This window comes from Acartia tonsa, chromosome 3 (genome assembly GCF_053477335.1).
Source record: "Acartia tonsa isolate MP-2025a chromosome 3, ASM5347733v1, whole genome shotgun sequence".
Lineage (NCBI taxonomy): Eukaryota > Metazoa > Arthropoda > Copepoda > Calanoida > Acartiidae > Acartia > Acartia tonsa.
The window spans coordinates 39,944,388-39,962,229 of NC_137262.1; the positions used below are offsets into that span (position 1 = coordinate 39,944,388).

The 17,842-nt window shown below is 31.6% G+C and overlaps 2 protein-coding genes across 3 annotated transcripts; both read left to right on the forward strand.

Moving 5' to 3' along the window:
- The first annotated feature begins 86 nt into the window (after positions 1 to 86).
- LOC145314118 (uncharacterized) lies at positions 87 to 7,759 on the forward strand. Its single transcript, XM_080153909.1, has 15 exons — positions 87 to 582; positions 999 to 1,079; positions 1,478 to 1,522; positions 1,707 to 1,745; positions 2,529 to 2,600; positions 3,222 to 3,258; positions 3,364 to 3,401; positions 3,701 to 3,739; positions 4,189 to 4,256; positions 4,639 to 4,681; positions 4,952 to 5,030; positions 6,349 to 6,437; positions 6,781 to 6,911; positions 7,147 to 7,209; positions 7,553 to 7,759. The coding sequence occupies exons 1-15, from the start codon at positions 502 to 504 to the stop codon at positions 7,707 to 7,709; spliced, it is 1,062 nt and encodes a 353-aa protein (XP_080010035.1). The 5' UTR covers positions 87 to 501; the 3' UTR covers positions 7,710 to 7,759.
- Positions 7,760 to 9,632: 1,873 nt separating this feature from the next.
- LOC145314119 (uncharacterized) lies at positions 9,633 to 17,639 on the forward strand. Of its 2 annotated transcripts, none has more exons than XM_080153910.1 (18): positions 9,633 to 9,766; positions 10,250 to 10,402; positions 10,883 to 11,019; positions 11,259 to 11,367; positions 11,755 to 11,924; positions 12,298 to 12,407; positions 12,982 to 13,087; positions 14,011 to 14,081; positions 14,286 to 14,411; positions 14,742 to 14,810; positions 14,951 to 14,989; positions 15,133 to 15,249; positions 15,417 to 15,475; positions 15,764 to 15,830; positions 16,279 to 16,391; positions 16,694 to 16,808; positions 17,104 to 17,232; positions 17,517 to 17,639. In XM_080153910.1, the coding sequence occupies exons 1-18, from the start codon at positions 9,657 to 9,659 to the stop codon at positions 17,619 to 17,621; spliced, it is 1,905 nt and encodes a 634-aa protein (XP_080010036.1). In that variant the 5' UTR covers positions 9,633 to 9,656; the 3' UTR covers positions 17,622 to 17,639. The 2 variants fall into 2 exon arrangements, with proteins under 2 accessions (XP_080010036.1, XP_080010037.1); XM_080153911.1 differs by having other exon boundaries at positions 16,694 to 16,775.
- The last annotated feature ends 203 nt before the right edge of the window (positions 17,640 to 17,842 follow it).

Below are 17,842 nucleotides of genomic sequence, written 5' to 3' on the forward strand. Positions count from 1 at the left end.
ATTGTTTTATATTGTTATAACTCAAATGTATCCGAATTTCGTATATAAAACATATGTATCGTTGACTTATGATGTAAAATTAACAATGGGTTTACACAGTGATTATGATTTATTATCAGTAATACCAGATTCCAAGTAAAATGTGTTTAAGCTTGCTATAGATATTACAATTGAAGATAAATAGTCTACCCCTCTCCCAAAGTATTGTTTAAATTCTCGCCCAAATGGTTCTAAATTATTAAACTAATTTATTCCAAGTAACCTTACTAATATGACTTATGGCGCTTTCAAACAAATTACCATGTTAAACAATGAAAGCCTCCAACCTACTTATTTTTTTTTAATTTAATGGGATAGGTAGATTTTAGTTATACTGGGTACTGAGTAGACCCGCAGGGTGATGCTCCCTGCAAGGACTGTGCATGGGAAAAAATACCTAACTTATTTTCAATTTATTTAATAAACTGGCATTCTTTGAGAATGAACCGTTAGGTTTGTGTCATGCTATTAATAACAACTATCTTTACTAGATGTTTGAAGATGGCATTCATTGAAAATTACGAAAAGAATAAAATAAAACTGGTAAAATCTTATTTTTTGTAATTCTTATATCATCTTCGGCCTCATGGTATGTTTACGATCATAACGCATAAAAAAAGATAACCAAAGTTGCTGATTAATAATTTACGTGAAAAAGTCAATTTTAAACCTTATCTGTTACGTCTTTATGGGCAAATATTCTAATAGTTATTTATCGCATCGTATTATAGACAGGTTTCCGCGAATATTTAAGGAAAAATTAAAGATTAAAACTAGTTATATTAGTCCCGTGGGTTGATTGGTTGGTTCCAAACAACAGGTGTCGATACTTTTCAATCTATAGGTAGTTTTAATTTACAGAAGGGATAATTTTGTTTATCATCATTGAGACATCTATATGTTAATTTAACGTACATTGTCTTATCCCTAAGTAATAATGTATGTTTTTGACAATCCAGGTTGACAAACCGCCAGATTTCACACCTAAAGAGTTTTTGAGATGCCCGACATGTCAGAAATATTACAGCTCGCATTGGCAGGTATAGATTAACTCTTAATGAATAAAAACTCAAGAAACAACCTAAGGTTTCATTAAAACTTCGCTACTAGCCTCTAGGGGCTTTACAAATGGGTGAGGTTTAACCCCCACAATTAAATTATAATTAATTTTCCAAATCGTATTTTCATCATGCGTGTGCTGTTTCATCCTTCCTGAGATTATTTATGAAAATAGTATAATACCATAACAGACCAGTGGGCATATTCCCTGAAAGGCATAACATAAACGGTTCAGTGGTTAGCAAGATCTTGATGGAAAGGCGGACGCCCACGAAATATGATATTGAATTAGCTTGCCTTGCATTCTTCTTTCATGTAAAATGACTAATGTTTGAAATTAAAGACTACAGTCATATTTTTTTATTGTTTATCAAAATAGGAAACATCGACTGAAAAGTGTACTCTACCAAGAATAATAAAACAGGTAGGTATCTATCTATCTTTTCACTTTAAATTAAGTCAATAAACGCTACAGCATCATTTAAAATATTTACTGACATATTTACCACATACTTATCACTTTCAGATTTAGAAACAATATTCTGAATAAAAAGTCCGTCTGATATTTTGACCTTGTATTTTGTGCATGATGTTAATATTGTTTTAAGTGTGGCCACAACCTGTGTCAGGGATGCATACTATCTCAGGTTATTTAAGTTTCCTTTATTTTTTTTTATGTACGTACAATGTACATTAAAGTAAAAGAACAGAGGGGGCATGGATAATGATATGCTGTCCTGATTTTGTATTGGGTCTTAGAAATCAGTCAATAGCGTCATAAACATAAAAAACAAGAACAAAAAGAAATTTGTTTTATAAACAATCTTTATATAAAAAGTAACAGGATGTCCATTTAGATATATAAGTTTGAAGGAATTTTAATGTTAGAGGGAGATTTGAAATCTGCATCAAATTTTAAGGATTTTTTTTATAAAATTCGTTTTTTGTATAATTCTTTATCTAAAAGCGGAAATACAATTTAAGTTCATAAATTGTGACCAATAGGCTAGGTGGATTGGAAACTACCTGCGCTCTAATTGGTTAAATGATGTGCGACACTTACGCTTCTCCAATTAGAGCGCAGATAATTTTCAATCCACCAATCACAGATGTCAAAATTAATTAACTTAAATTGTATTTCCGCTTTTAGATAAAGAATTATACAAAAAAATAAATTGTATAAAAAATCCTTAAAATTTTATGCAGATTTCAAATCTCCCTCTAACATTAAAATTCTTTCCAACTTATATATCTGAATGTCCATATGTGGGTGAATGAATTTTGAAGGATATGGCCATATGGCTTACCACTTAACTATCATGGTTCTCCTTTACAGGGAAGATTCTCATGATTCAGGGTATATTTTAACTAATATAGGGGAAGGTTACACCATTAGAGGCCTTTAGCATAGCTGTTAAATTTGCTTGTAGTGGAATCCTGTAAAGAATCGTGTACATGGCAAATGTGGTGTCCAGCATTGTAACACCAAAATCAAATCTAAGGTAACTTAAAACGAAATAAAAGTAACAAAATGTGTGTCTGTCTGTGTGTATTGAATGATTTCGCTAACCCCTGAAAAATAATGGTTCTCCTTCACAGTGAAGCTTCATTTGTATCCATGTAAGGTTTTCGTATAACTGAAGGATGGTTCCAAAAGAAATCGCCCCTAAAAAAACAGCCCCCTCCACCAAAAATTCTTTTTCAAACTAAAATTAAAAGTGGGAGGGTTCCAAGTCTCTTGAAACGTAGCTGCTATTTTATTATACAAGCGGATTCGCCTCTAGGGGCTTTGCCCCAAGAATAATTCAATTTAAAAAATTGGAGGTGCCCCCACTTCGATTTCGATATTTTCGGTGGGGAAAAATGGGGGGGAGGTATTTTTTTGTTTTGGGGGGGATTGTGGGTGTCCCACCCCCCAAGACATATAGCCCCACAACCACCACAGGACCAGTAGTTATATTCCCTGTAGAGTAGAATCCAATCGGTTCAGTGGTTACCGAGATCTTAAGGAATAGACAGACATCAAGCTACTTTGTATTATAGATAGAAAAGATATTTCTATGTTGAATTATCTAACTACTCTTATCTAGTCACTAATTTTAATTATTAATGTATTATTACAGGATCTTCAAGATTTTCCTATAGATTATCACAGCCTTGGTAAGTATTAAAATTAAATAAGTTAAAAAGCAAAAATAATCAATCAATCAAACATTACGCTGAAGTCAAACTGCCAATTTATAAACTTATTTTAAACTATTAAAGGATTGGCTGTTTATCAGGATTTTCAAAGGAAAATACAGGTTAGTTCTATCTTTTAAGAAAGCTTTGCTTTCATAATTACTGATTAAGATACTAAAGAAAAAGTTACAAGACTCGCTATTCAGCTTTTCGGATAATTAATGTTTTTAACGTCTACCGCGCGGCCAACATAATCAAAGCATCCTGTTAAACCTCAGTCGCTGTCACTTAATTTTGATTCAGCCACTCCCAGACTAAAAATATAATTCAACCGCAGCTACGTGACTGAAGACACGGCGTTAAAATTCCTTAAAATTAGTACTCCAATTATAAAAACATTAATTGTGATTATTTAACCTAGGCAAGAAGTGAAAACAATAACAATGAGAATTCACATCCGGTATTTTATTTTACCTAAATATTATTAAAATTATGGATTGCAATCCGTCAAATTTTTGGACCGGATTCGAAAAAAAGGCGGATTCCCGCAATATTTTAAAAGGTTTTTTTTTAAATTAAAAAATTTAAGTGCTACAAATGTCCTAAAAATTAATGTTCTTGGTGTTCTTTATAATTTACTTCCGAGAATCGAACCAGATTTTAAAAGATATTATATATAATGATGATAATCTTTGCCTTCAAAAAGGCGGAGTTGAAAGAAAAAACTCAAGACGCTAATTTTAGCCTACCAATTAAGAATCCGAATCTGCTATTAAAAAACGGATTCCGGATTCGGATTCCAAAATTGGCAAAAAAATTGGGCGGATTCCGGGTTCGGATACGGATTGCCAACCCTAATTAAAATATTAACTTAAATTTATTTAATTTCCTCTATTCTTTTAAAATTAGCATGGAAAGATGAACTGTCGTAGGGATTGTGGTTCTTTTTCTAACAAATTCTGTATCGAATGCAACAGGTGAGACTAATATAGCATCAGTGGATATATAATATGTGGTACTATTGATATTGGAGAAATTGTCAATAATTTCACTAATATGAATATCATTTATTGTTCGGTTCGTTCATCCAGTAGTAGGGCCGGAAAGGGATTGGATAAGGTTGATGGATGGGGGTATCGTTATTTTAGCCAGCTGCCAGTATCACAATTAGAGTATATGATCTAAAAAATCTAGTACAACATCCAAGTGCTATACTGTTAGGTGTATGTCATCAGTAACAATAAATGTGAAAAAATAGAACCAGAGGAAAGTATAATTAATATATTGTTATTAATATTTTTGTCTGAAGAATGTTTGTGTAATAAAAGCTTGATATTTACTGGAGAATAATTTTTTTAGTTTGATTTGCTGTAATAAACATGAAGAAAACACAGGGCACAAAGTAAGTTACTTGAAGAAAATTAAAAACACTAGGATCAAGAATGATAATCCGAATATAATACAGGAAAAATCCGCCAGTATTGCTCATAAAAGACAGAATTTTAATTCTAAATATGCTTAAAATTTGGATTATTAGCTCCGATTATTTATCAAAATTCTAAATTTATTTAGAATTTACAGAATCCGATTTTTTTGTGTTAACAATGCCTTAGATTGATACCTATAAATAGATATTATTTTTAAAATCTGTAAAAATTTTACTTATTTTAAGGTTTTAGAAATGAACCTAGATTTAAGATTGATGAAAGAATGCCCAGAACACAAAAAGAAAATGGAATACTTCTTTCCAGGTGAATTAGTTGATAAGTTTAAAAACAAATGTGTCAAGATGTAAAGAAACATTTTTATGCTATGTCGAATCTTGATTTCTTTATTAATCACTAGCGGCTGCGTCTCCCAGGTTCTCCCAATTCGCAGGGGAAGGGAAAAGGAAGAAATATACAGCGTGGCCACATTTTTCAGTATACTGAAAATATTCAGTATTCTTCAGTATTTAGAAATTGGGGTTTCAGTATTTTCAGTAAATACTGAATGTTCAGTATTTGAAAATTTAATTCAGTATTTTTCAGTTTTTGGAAGTTTTCATGATTCAGTATTTTCATTATTTCTTAAATAAGATGTTTTTTCAAGTAGTTGATGTCAGATTTTTTTCGGCGCTTAGCTTAATTTTGCTTTTTTATGGTTCACCGCCATTTTCCAACGCCGCAAAAAAAAAAATATTGCATTTCTCGCGAATTAGGCAATTTGGAATCATTTGAGACCATGTTATTTTTTTCAAAATTTTTCTTCTTATAACCAACCCTGCGGGGGACTTTTTCATTTTCTCGTCATTTTTTTTCAAATTCTCGTTTATCAAGATATATCTTAAATTCAGTACTTCTCCTGTGCTTTTAAAGATATTGAAACAAAATCTTTTGAGGTAGATCAGTAAAAAATATTTGAATAAAAAATGGCGGCGGTACCGCCGGCATTTTTTATTCAAATATTTGACCTACCTAAAAAGATTTTGTTTCAATATCTTTAAAAGCTTAGGAGAGGCATTGAATTTAAGATATACCCTGATAAACAAAAATTTGAAGGAAAAAAAACATGGTCTCAAGTGATTCCAAATTGCCTAATTCAGCGAGAAATGCAATAAAAATTTTTTTGGCGGCGGCGGCGGAAAATGGCGGGAGCGGCGGTACCGCCGCCATTTTTATTCAAATATTTTTACTGCAAGAAAATCTAAGAGGCAAAATTAAAAGATCTTTAAAATATCCCCCTAATTATAAAGCTATGAAACATGTAATTTTGAAATGAGGAATCATATAAAATATACTTATTCAGTATTTGTATTTTTTTGTTCAGTATTTCAGTATTTTTTCTTATTTTAGGATTCAGTATTTTCAGTATTTCCTTTTTTTTCTTCAGTATGAGTATTTTTTTGGTTGTGGCCACACTGAACATAGTTTTAATAAACCACCCCAAGACCTATGGGAAGATTATATGATTGGATGGATAGATCTAAAATGACTAATATAAAACCATATCACCATATGAAATAGGATTAATATTTATCTAACTTGGCTAACTTTAAAAAGAAATTTTTTTATAAAGGTTTTTTTCTAGAATCCCAAGTTTATGGATGTAAACAATGTGTCAAACATCATCCAAAAAAGACAAGTATTAATTACCATGATGGAGTCAAACTTTTAATCGTAAGTGTACTAATGTTTACCCTTCAAATTTTCAAGGTTTGTTCTTTAAAGTTTAGGTCTCTCACTATGAAAAAAAATATGTGGTAGGAGGGATAAAATAAATAAAATATAGAGTTCCTAAATATTTTTCCCCTCTCCTTAGTGGAAAAAAATATAAAAAAATTTGTATCAGGGAAAAAAATGAATCTTGTGCAGAATGTACACCACTGTAAAATCTCTTATAAATGTTATTATTAGAACATTTTTATTTTTTAATTAAAATATTTTATATCACATTTGCACTTTATTCTAATCATTTTAAGTAATCAAATTTTAAATATATTTTTTGATTTTATATTTTAAGAGTGCCCGCGGAAAATCTACCAATTTGTTGACTGAATGGAGTTCCCTGAAGAGAACTTATTTGGATAAAAAGAAGAACTTAAACTATGGCTGGGTTAGAAATGCTGTTGGCGTTTTTTATAAACTTCACAGGTCCTCTGTTTCAAGATAATGTTTATATTTAAGAAAAATAACATATGCTAATAAATCATCATGTTTACATAGACATTCAAACTTTCAGATTATTTTATAGTTGCTAAATTTAGTTGTACCTAGCTGTTACAGCTGAATTAGGTTAGGTTAAGTGTACACTCCTGCGTTTGGGACTCCTTCGTTTGTCCTAGGACCTGGAGCCTCCAGTTATTAATGAACTTTAACAATATTCTAGGAAGTTAGAAATAGCTGAGACTGAAATGGTAACACAAGCTGGTGCTTTGATTGCTGAAGGAAGGTAAATGAGCACCATTGAAAACTATATATTTAACAATAGTAGGTGACATCACGCACAAGAATCAAAGCTCAAGAACTTTTTAAAATGACAATACCCTACTATCAGGCAGCTATTATGGAATTTTGAGGGTGCTTACGGTACATTTGTGTTATCGTTAGGGGGGTGGGGGGGTTCAGAGAGAGAAAAAATAATCATTTATATTGTATTTTATGGGGTATTACCACCTTTCCCTCCTTTCCTTAAGTCTTTGATGATCTTGCATCTTGAATTTCCGAGGAAATTCAAAGAATGAATAGATTTTTAAAAAGTGCTTTATTAAATTGATATTTTACTTATGTTTTAGCAAAAGAAATCAGTTATTTGTGACAGAGATGAATAAAACAATGTTTGAGCTGACGAGGCTAACTAGCGAGCTTTCTGCCTGTAGAGATAACAGAAATTGTCTGATCAACCAACCGGCTTTGTCCAGGAAAGGATACTTAAAAGTTGGTTGGGTATAGTTTCGGTCGCTGACAAATAATATATTTTGACATGCCTTTTAGTGTCCTAGTTAATTATACTGTTATGAGGACTTGGAAGAAAACTAATATGACAATTGACTAGTTAATTATACTTTTATGAGAACTTGGAAGAAAACTTATATAACACTTTCAAAGACAATTATACATTCTATTTTTGACTGCAACTTAACTTTCTTTGCAGCGATCGAAATTTTGATATTTTTTTTATCTATAAATCTTTCTAACAACATATAATTTAAAAACAGATTAGAAAAAGCTCTTTTTAAGCACTTCGTTTGGGTCTATCTAGCTGTAATGCACTTCTTTATATGAAATCTTTGGTATCTATTTATAAATATTTACTTTAAACTTGATTTAAGTATCAACTGGAATGACAGGGAGATGGAAAGCATTGATCTTGATCGTTTGAAAAGCATTGAGTGGATTTTATCCCCTAGTATTTCAGTGACGCTTGGAGATAATATTGATAATCCTGTAGATGTCCATTTCAATCAGGATTGGTTTGGCTTAAAGGTTACATATTTTTAATCTTTATAAATATAAAACATATAAAGTGTCCCAGCCTCTTATAGCGAGCACTCTAATGTTTTGGTATTATTTTTCGATTTAAATGAAAAGAGTTTCACCTTTTCCTTCCGCCCAAAATTAGATATAAAAAACCTGCTCGGGAGCTTTATAGCAGATTTCCTGAAAAGAAGAAACTAATCGGTACAGAATTAACTTTTAATACGCACCCATTCATCGTAATTCAATTTTGCTGAAGCTATAGATATTGGAAACTGTTTAGGAAAGCTTATAAATGTCTTTGGGGTTATTGTGATATTTTTCTTGCTTCCTCGACTAGTATTAAATAAAGTTTTAGGTTTTTTAGTGATTTGATATCCCATTATGTAAAATTGTCAGTTTTTTTTGTATGTACATGTAGCTTAAGATTTCGATAATTACTTAACCGATTGAGTTCTCCAACTTATAGAAGCTTTATAAAGGTCATTGTTTTGTCTGTTTTTATTTTTAGATTTAGGTCTTTGGGTGATTTAAGGTCGTTTTTCTGCTGTTTCCTATCCAATCTATTACAGAGCCCATATATGCTAGGTGCACAGCCTCTAGTATCTAGGAAATCTGTATTCGAAGGGATATATAATTGGCAGAAAATTAGCCTAAAATCATCCCAAGAATGAAATCTAAAAATAAAAAAAAGATCCTGGGATCTAAGTGAAGCTAAGTGAAGAAGAAGTCAATCAGTTCAGTAGCTATTGAGATCTTAAGCTTCAGACAAAAAACCTACTACTTTATAGAATACGATTAGCATTATCTATTTAGAAAATGAGAAAGCCTCTCGTTGAAGTTGATGCAGGTCTCAGAGAACAAGATAAAGTGTACATAACTCACATGGTATCATCCACTGAGTTCTATATCATGAAGGAAGGCTTAATTATTATAAATTCAGTATATTTCTTATACTTTAATATTCAATCTGTTTAAAAGATCAGTTTTTATAAGTTAAATGGCAAATCTGCTTAAAAAACCTATCAGTTTTTTTAAAGATATATCGCGTGGCACCGCTACCGATGTCTGTAACCTTAATGGTCTCATTTGTTAAGAAATTAGAAATGTGATAAAATTAACCATTTATTTATATTAAATGATATGTCTCCATGAGGACTCTATGAGCACTTGAGGAGGTGGGATTGAATTCGATAATTCATTTTTTAAATATAAGAAGAAAAGGTATAAGAAAAAATTGAGGGGGGGGGTCGACCCAAACCTCAACTTTAAATGCAAAATATGGAATTAACCTGTTGTGTTCTACCATTTACACCCATTCCTTTTGATTAAAGGTTAAAAACTATTTGACCAATATATTTATTGGCCTTAAAATATTCTTTTCTGCTGATTTATAAAATTCATGCCATACTTTAAAAGATAATGGAAAAGAATGCATATTTAGAGATGGTCCATCAACTACAATTTGTAAAAGGACAGCAACCAACCAAAGAGTTTCAGCAAGGAGATCTCGTGCTTGTCAAAGGAATAGTGTTCATAATAATGTTAGATTTTGTCTTGTTCAGCAACATATTGCATAGAAAATAATTTCAAAATCAGCCATGTGACGTCATATTTTTATGACGTCACATGTCTTATTTTTTAGACACTTTGTCCCGCTACAGTTCATTTAAGACAGCTTGACATTACCATCGCGTTTGATACATGGGCGTATATTTTCCATAATTCCGTCACACTCAACACACATCCAGAGGGGGGTATAGGGGTAACAAATTCAAAATAAGATTGTGTAAAGAAATTGAGAGGGGCACAAGGGAAGAAATTCAACTATGTTGGAAAATATACACCCCTGGTTTGGTGCCAAATTCGCAAAATCTTTAGAATAATTTTCTGTCTGTTTTTTTGTCCTCTTAAGCATTCCTAGTACTTTCAAACAAGATCCTTTAAAACAATACTATGAAGAACAGTTACCTAGTCAACTTTATGAACATAAAATTAATGTGAAAAGGTATGAGAGGAAAGATATTGGAAATCCAAGAAGATAATACTGAAGTAAAGTTGAGATACATAGATTCCGGAGTTGAAGAGACACTGCCTGTCAAACACGTGCACAGTCTCCCAGAAAGATTTCAGATTATCAAGCCTTTTGCCGTTTGGTGCCGTCTAAGGTGGAACTTTTTGCAATCAATGTATTCTTTATATTTATCTTCTTGCCATTACATTTTGTTATTACCTTTGTTACCTATTGTTTATATTTTAAATTTCCACTAGAGAGCATTTAAATATTGTTTCTTCAAATGGCAGTAACTTTTTGCCTTTAACTTTTATCCTTGATTTTAAGTAATAAGCTTTTTTTGTCAGTAGCGAAGGATCTCGCTAACCGTTGAACCGACATGGTGAAGCCTCTTACAGGTCTGAGATGGATTTAAGCTATTTAATTTTTTTAAAACAAGTCTAGGAATGGTTTTAGGCTATTTTTCTGCCAGTCAATATCCCTCTGAATAAAGTGCCTCTAGATACTAGGGGCGCAGGTGCTAGTATTTTATAAATAACGTTTGCAGGTAGCATTCTCGTTGAAAAGTTCGGGACTTAGCTTCCTTTAAACTGCGTCCCTGATCCCTCATATTAATGTTGAAATTAATTTTCAGGGATGCACAATCAGCCTGTACTGAAACATACAAGCTAGAACAGATGAAATTAGATCCTAATATAAAGAAGATGTTTTCAAGCAGCACTAGCAAACTTCTGGTTCTCAGTGCTACCAAGTTGAATGAGGATGATCCATGTAATCTTTTAGTAGATTTTTGTTATAGCTATCATTCTTTTTAAATTGTTTGTTAACCTATTGACACTGATTTTGTTTTGTTAATGGGAGTTATAAAAAGTTTTGGCAAAAAGTGATAAACCATTAAAATTACCTATATATTAAAGAAAACAGAATATTAACTTTTTTCAACATTATTATTTATAGATTTTTTTATATAGTAGTAAAAGATTTATCACTTCTTATTTTGATATTTATAGGTTATGAGGTTGATTTAGTTCTAAATACAACACTGGAATTTGCTCATTATGGATCTACCTCGCTTAAAGATTTTCTGGTTTTCCTGAAAGTTGCTGTACCTACAGTTTCAAGGAATTTGTTGTTTAATAGAAACTAATTGCTTTGCCCTAACCTCAAGGGGGGGGGGGGGAGTTAAGGAAAATAGCCTGAAATCACGCCAAGACATTTTAAAAGCACAACCAAACAGACAAGTAATTTCCGAGATCTTTAGCTTCGGACAAAAAACCTTAATACTTTAAATTTTAGGACTAGCAGATGCCCTCCTTGCATCTAGGGTTCCGTATTACAAGAGTAATAAGGGCGCTTAAAATAGCCTTAAACCACTTATGGCCTAGGGAATTGCTAGATTTTAAATTACAACCAATAAGTTAGTTATCAAATACATTGAAAAAGTCTAAAGTACAAACAATCACACTTTATTGAATAATAATATTTGCGCAATAAATAACAAATATTAAGGAGCATAATTTCCTTGGCCTATCCATACACTCACCAGGAGTTTAAGAAATCCCAGGACTACCTTGTTGAAGTTACTGCTAGTACCGACATGGATAATATCTATGTAACTAAATGTGTTAAGAAAACTCCTTGGGATTCTTATTTCAGCAATATTAATTACGTTCAGCAGGAAAGTTAATCATAACTAAATGACACATTTTTAGTGGATCACCTCTCTCATAATAGTATATGGTACGTTTATACAACAAAGGAATCAATAAAAATGCCGGTAACTTTCACAATGGAAGTATGCGTTCAGAAAAGTATGAAATATTCAATAAATAGATATTAAAAATATGTCCTAAGATTATATGACCTAATTTATTATCAATGTATACCAGGTCATTGTTTTTGCTAGATGTTTTTACTTTCTTTTGCTTCACAGTGTTTTAACATGGGGGTGTTTAGGAATCATATTTTCTTTACTCAGCGGGGGTAAAAGTGAAATAAAACTGTAGAGTACTCTACATGAAATTGTCATTATGATTACTGTCTTATTAAAGATTGAAGAGGTACTGCTAGTACCTAAAGTTAACCAACCTTGCTGGTATGTTGATGGGTACAGAAATAGGGAAAGGGCTCTGGTTACCAAGATTCTCAGTGATAAGAAGGTAGGCTTTATTACTTGTAAATAATAGAATTGTTCTACAGAATAATTTTTTTTTCTTTATTATGGTAAGGTTATGTATCTGTATCTATATAATCAAAGACTCCATTTTGTACTAGATTTTTTTTACATAATACATAAACATCTTCATTTTAATGCATATTATGGACACATGCATTTATTTAATAGTTATGTATATTGCAGATTTAACCTTCACTTTTACAACAGCAACAAAAATTATCTCTTTAGTATAAAAAGGAATTTCTTTGATATATTTGTGTTTGTAAATCAAAAACTATTGTTTAATTTTTTACCTAAAAGATATTTAGAGCATCTTGATTGGAACCCTTTTAAAGTTTTACCTGACAACATTTCAGTTACCCCCTCCAATTATGCATGCTCTTTTTGTAGCTTATGTATTTAATATTCGACCCTTCTTATTGCTTCACTGCGCTTGAACATTGTTAAGCATCGCTGCAAAGCCCAAGCTCGCTGCTACCTTGTTAAAAAAAATCCGCGGGGACCATATTATGGAAAGCCATTTAGCGCGACGTACAGCTTTCTAATTTTGATGTTAGGTTGAGGTATTTCTGGTGGATATTGGAGGATATGTGATATGTTCCCATATGGATCTCTGGCTCATGGACAAGTTCAGTATTGATTATGAGTGCAAGCTAACCAGAGGTATATCTATAATACAAAGTAGAATGATGTCTGTCCGTCTGTCTGTCTGTCCGTCCGTCCGTCCGTCCGTCTGAAGCTTAAGATCTCGGTAAACACAGAACCGATTGGATTCTACTCTTCAGGGTATATACCTATTGGTCCTGTGGTGGTTTTAAGCTATTTTCTTGGGGGGTGGGACACCCCCAACCCCCCCAAAAAACAACCCCCCCCCCCACATTTTTCTTTTAATTTGATACTGTTCCAGTCCAGGGCAGTTCCATTTTTTTTTCCTGAAAATTTTGAAATTGATACTGGGGCAGCTCCAATTTTTTCTTAATTACCTCAGGGGGAAAAGCCCCTAGAGGCTAGGGGCAAAGCCGCTAGTTCTATTTTATAAAGTAGTAAGCTTTTTATTGTAAGAAGGGAAGGATCTAAGTAACTGTTAAACTGATATTGTGCTCCTTTTTATGGATGCATCCTTATAGGTCCCGGGATGGTTTTAGGCTATAACATTTTATAAAAATTCTGGGCATGGTTTAAAGGCTATTTTTCTGAACTTCCATATTCCTTTGAATATAGAGCCCCTAGATGCTAGGGGCGGAGCCGCTTGTTTTACAAATAGAGTTATTCAATAGACATATTATCTAAATTGGCCAATAGGAGAATACTGATGGAACATTTAAGATATCTTATTGGTTGAAACATTTTACAGACCTTGGTACATAAGGGCATAATTTTTTCATATCGTTCGCATTATGAGTCAGCTATAAATTGTTGCATATCTTAGTATTAAGCTTTTTCTGGGTAAATTAATTCGTGTAAAAATTTCTTTCCTTGTATAATGTAAAGCATATGAAAAAAATATAATAAGTTAGTCATGAAATTTATTACCTATAAATATTTCTTCTATATCAGGTAATTAAACCTATTTATGACATTTTTAGTAAGCTTGTATGATTTGGCCCCTTCGATAGCTTACAACAAACATCGAGAATCAATTAGCAAGGTGTTTGAGGTAATTATTTTTTAATTATAAAGCTATCATAAACTTTTTATGATGAAAATCCTATTTTTATTCCTTATCTTTAGGTGTGGTATACTAATTTGCAAATTATAAGAAAAAGGGATAAGTTCCTAGACTCAACAAAATTTAAATTTTATTTCGAAATAGAGGGAGAGGAGGAGTTCCATCCCCATACAAATTGAGAATTTATTATAGGTATTGCAAAATACTGGAAAAGGTCCAAATTCGCAGAAAAGACGGCTTAGTATGCATGTGGAAGAGATTTCAAATGATCCAAAGCAACACATTCAAGTATCGTTGTATGCAACGTTTTCAGATGTAGTAAGTAATTTTGTAAAGAATTTTTTACAAATGTTTGTTATTTGCGATGAATTTAAAAAATACGTGATTGAATTGATATTCTTATAGGTATAATCAAAACTAAGTGTAAGTAAGATTAATGTGTAAGAATAATTTTTAAAAAACAAGAAAACATTTTTTTCATCACTTTGAGACTTCTCTAATATTTGTTACTTTTGTGTTTTTGGATTTAAAAGGTGTTAAATAATTTAAGAATGATATCAATCTTTAACAACATAATAGATGAAAAAATTGTATAACTATAAAACAAATTTATAATTTCCTCTTTTCCTGCATACATTTTTATTAAAGGTTGTTTGCCTAAACTCTTTGTTGATTAATCTTGGTTTGGCTTTCAGCGTCAATGGATTTCATACACAGGTATAAACAAATAGAATAAAATATTTCTTTGATGTAGGTACATAATTTGTAATATAGAATGTTTTTATTGTTAAAACCATGATGAATAAATGAAGCTAAAAATTTTGGAAAAAAAACTTTTATATTTTGAAACTTTATAGGTTGAATTCCCAGCAGTCAAAACTTCCAAAGGAAAAAAGGTAGATAAATTATTTGATTAAATAGAGTGAAAAGTATATTTTTCAAAAGGTTAAGAATTATAAAATAAACAGCATTATTTTGAATGTTTTAGATATCTTGTAAAATTATCGTACTTGCAAAGGCTTATAATATAATATTTTAGTTTAAGACTGAGCCCTATTGCGAAACAAAGTTGAGGATCAATGAATTGAAAATCACAGAGAAGGATGTCAAAATTCAAGAACCAAGACCTAAACCAAATATAGAAGATCCTCTGACGGTAAAAGCTGATTTAATTATCCTAGCTACTATCAAAGATACTTTGGCTACTATGTTTTTATCTGTTTATGTATGAAAAATTCCCTACTTTCAAAAATTTTTATAAATTTTGAAAATAAATCATCTTTATTGTATAGTTAAAGATATAGTATTTGTATTTGATGTAAGGTGATGCAACCAGGGCAGATTGTCAAGTGCAAAATCACAAGTATTCTTTCTCCTTACAGGTTATGTCTATGAATTATAGTAAAGCTCCTATATAAGTCTTTAGAATTGGTTTCATAAAAGGTGGAATACATTGCAACTGTTGAAATAGAAAGCATCCAATGGACATCTCTTAATAATTACAGCAAAGGATGTTGCTTTTTTATTAAAGTTGTATCCTTTACACTAAAGTAACATGATGTCTGGATGTATATAATATAGAAAGGTTACCTCAAAATTCTAAATGTATTTATATTATTCAGGCTAGATTAACTATATTTCAGAGTACTAATTACAATTAAATTGTTCAGACTGTTTGCCATGCCTGAGAAGTTCGAAAATCATAAGTTGAATCTGAACGGCAAGCTATCGGAACTTGTAAGGAATATTTATTTTCAGATAATATACAAATATATTTTTATTTCATACAGTTCATATATCTATTTTATTATTGTAATAGGATAACAACCAGATTGTAGGGACAATGTAAAAATGTTTAATTTCTTCTCAAAACTTTAAAGACTAATTTCTGTTTTTGGAAACTTGAAAGTGTTTTTTTTTCATTGTGGCGAAGGGGGGATAGGGATAGACAGATTATCTCAACTTTCCCTTAGAAAATTTCAGGTAGAATCTACAATAATAGGGAAGATCAATTTATCATTGAATCCCCTATCATAAATTCCTGACACAAATCATTTTGTATACACAAGCTACATCAAATTGAAGTTTCTCGAATCTGAATCATTTACTTTATCTAGATTAATCTAGCAACAATTTAAATTCTCATATTTATCAATGTCTTCATCTTCAAGGGATTATTTTTAAGATAAAGAAGACAGGTGAATACCTGACCTCTAGAATACCTGGAGAACTCTGTGCAGCCAAAGCTTCGCTGGGGTTTTATGCAAGAGCTATCATTCTACAGGACTTGGAAACAAGGTAAAAATGGATAATCTAATGATGATAATACCCCAGTTCACAAAAGAATTTTTATAGGTCGATCTATATTTTCCCACATGTAAACCTAAACAGGTACAATAAAAAAATACCCCTATAAAATCAGTCAACCTAAAATCACGACCTACGTTTTTTTGTGCACTAGGTAAGTGATAATAAAATGGAATTTAAAGCGTGAGGATAATATCCTTGCATAGAAACTATTTTGCTTGCAACTTTTACGATTTAAGACAAAATGTATTCCTAGTTATGATTCTAGATTCAACATATTTATTTTTATTCAGCTGTGAAGTGTTTCTGGTAGACAGTGGATTAGTTGAAGAATGTTCTCATCAGCACATTTTTATTCTTCCAGTATCGTTGAAGGTGAAAAACACAACAAAACAATCAACGATTAAGGTGCGAAAAGGGGTACGACTTTAACGGGTTAAGAAAATGTTTCTGTTTTAAAATATTTTTTGTAATGAATGTACGAAAAGTGGTATGCTTTTCAGGGAAGATTCAAGATTTGTGATGTATAAATATGATTATGCAATGCTGTTTATTATCCTTCCTAGAGGCCAAAGAAAGGCAAAGTATTTAAGTCTATCTAAATACAAAAAACTAAACGGCATAGTCTTGTCACACTTTCATACAGCAAATTGAATTTTATAATCCTTTTTCATTAGTGTGTTCCATGAAAAAGTTCTTTCAGAGCCTGCCAAGCTTGGTTGTTGGTGTCCATATATCCAGTATTATACCTGCTGGAGGCCAGAGCTGGTCCAGGACAGCCATTGAAGCTTTTACCAAGGAGATCAAGATGCATCCCATCCTGCTTTTAAAGGTATAGCCACACATATTATGAATCCTTATTCACAAAATGTGGTCAAATACATTTTGCTCAGGAAGATAGGGGACAATAGGTTATTTATTACACTAGTCCCTGAAGTTTTAAAATAACGTTTTCTTATTTGTTAGCTGAACAACTTGGGGGACTTTTAATAAATTTTGATGTGTTGGTTTATTAAGTTGAGTGTCCCAACGTTTTAACTGCTAATTATAATCTACAGAAGGGTTGTAGATTCGGATTTTCAATCCTGATTTAAATAAATTGATTTATGAACTCAGGTGACTGGTCCCATAATTACTGGAGAGGTAGCTGGCAGAACAGTCACGTCTGTACCTGTCAATATAACTGTAGAAAGCATTGAATTTAGGCCAATGTTCCTTTGATATAAATTAGAAACTAAAATAATGACATAATATAAGTATTTTAGGTTTGGACAATAAAAAGTAAAATAAGCCCTTTAATAAAACCACCATTATCCTTATGAGAGATGGTTTTGTATTTTTAGATAATAAATATGGCCTTAACCCAATTCAAAATTAAATCTCACTTCCAACTGATAGTTTATATATAACAAATTTTGTAGAATGAACATACGGCAATCGGT

Coding starts and splice junctions, on each gene's coding strand:
- LOC145314118 (XM_080153909.1), top strand. CDS start 502: ATGCTATTAATAACAACTATCTTTACTAGATGTTTGAAGATGGCATTC. Junction 4,257..4,638: donor TTCTGTATCGAATGCAACAG/GTGAGACTAATA, acceptor TAATTTTTTTAG/TTTGATTTGCTGTAATAAAC. Junction 7,210..7,552: donor GCTTTGATTGCTGAAGGAAG/GTAAATGAGCAC, acceptor CTTATGTTTTAG/CAAAAGAAATCAGTTATTTG.
- LOC145314119 (XM_080153910.1), top strand. CDS start 9,657: ATGGAAAAGAATGCATATTTAGAGATGGTCCATCAACTACAATTTGTA. Junction 14,412..14,741: donor ATGCAACGTTTTCAGATGTA/GTAAGTAATTTT, acceptor TTTTTATTAAAG/GTTGTTTGCCTAAACTCTTT. Junction 14,811..14,950: donor TCAATGGATTTCATACACAG/GTATAAACAAAT, acceptor GAAACTTTATAG/GTTGAATTCCCAGCAGTCAA.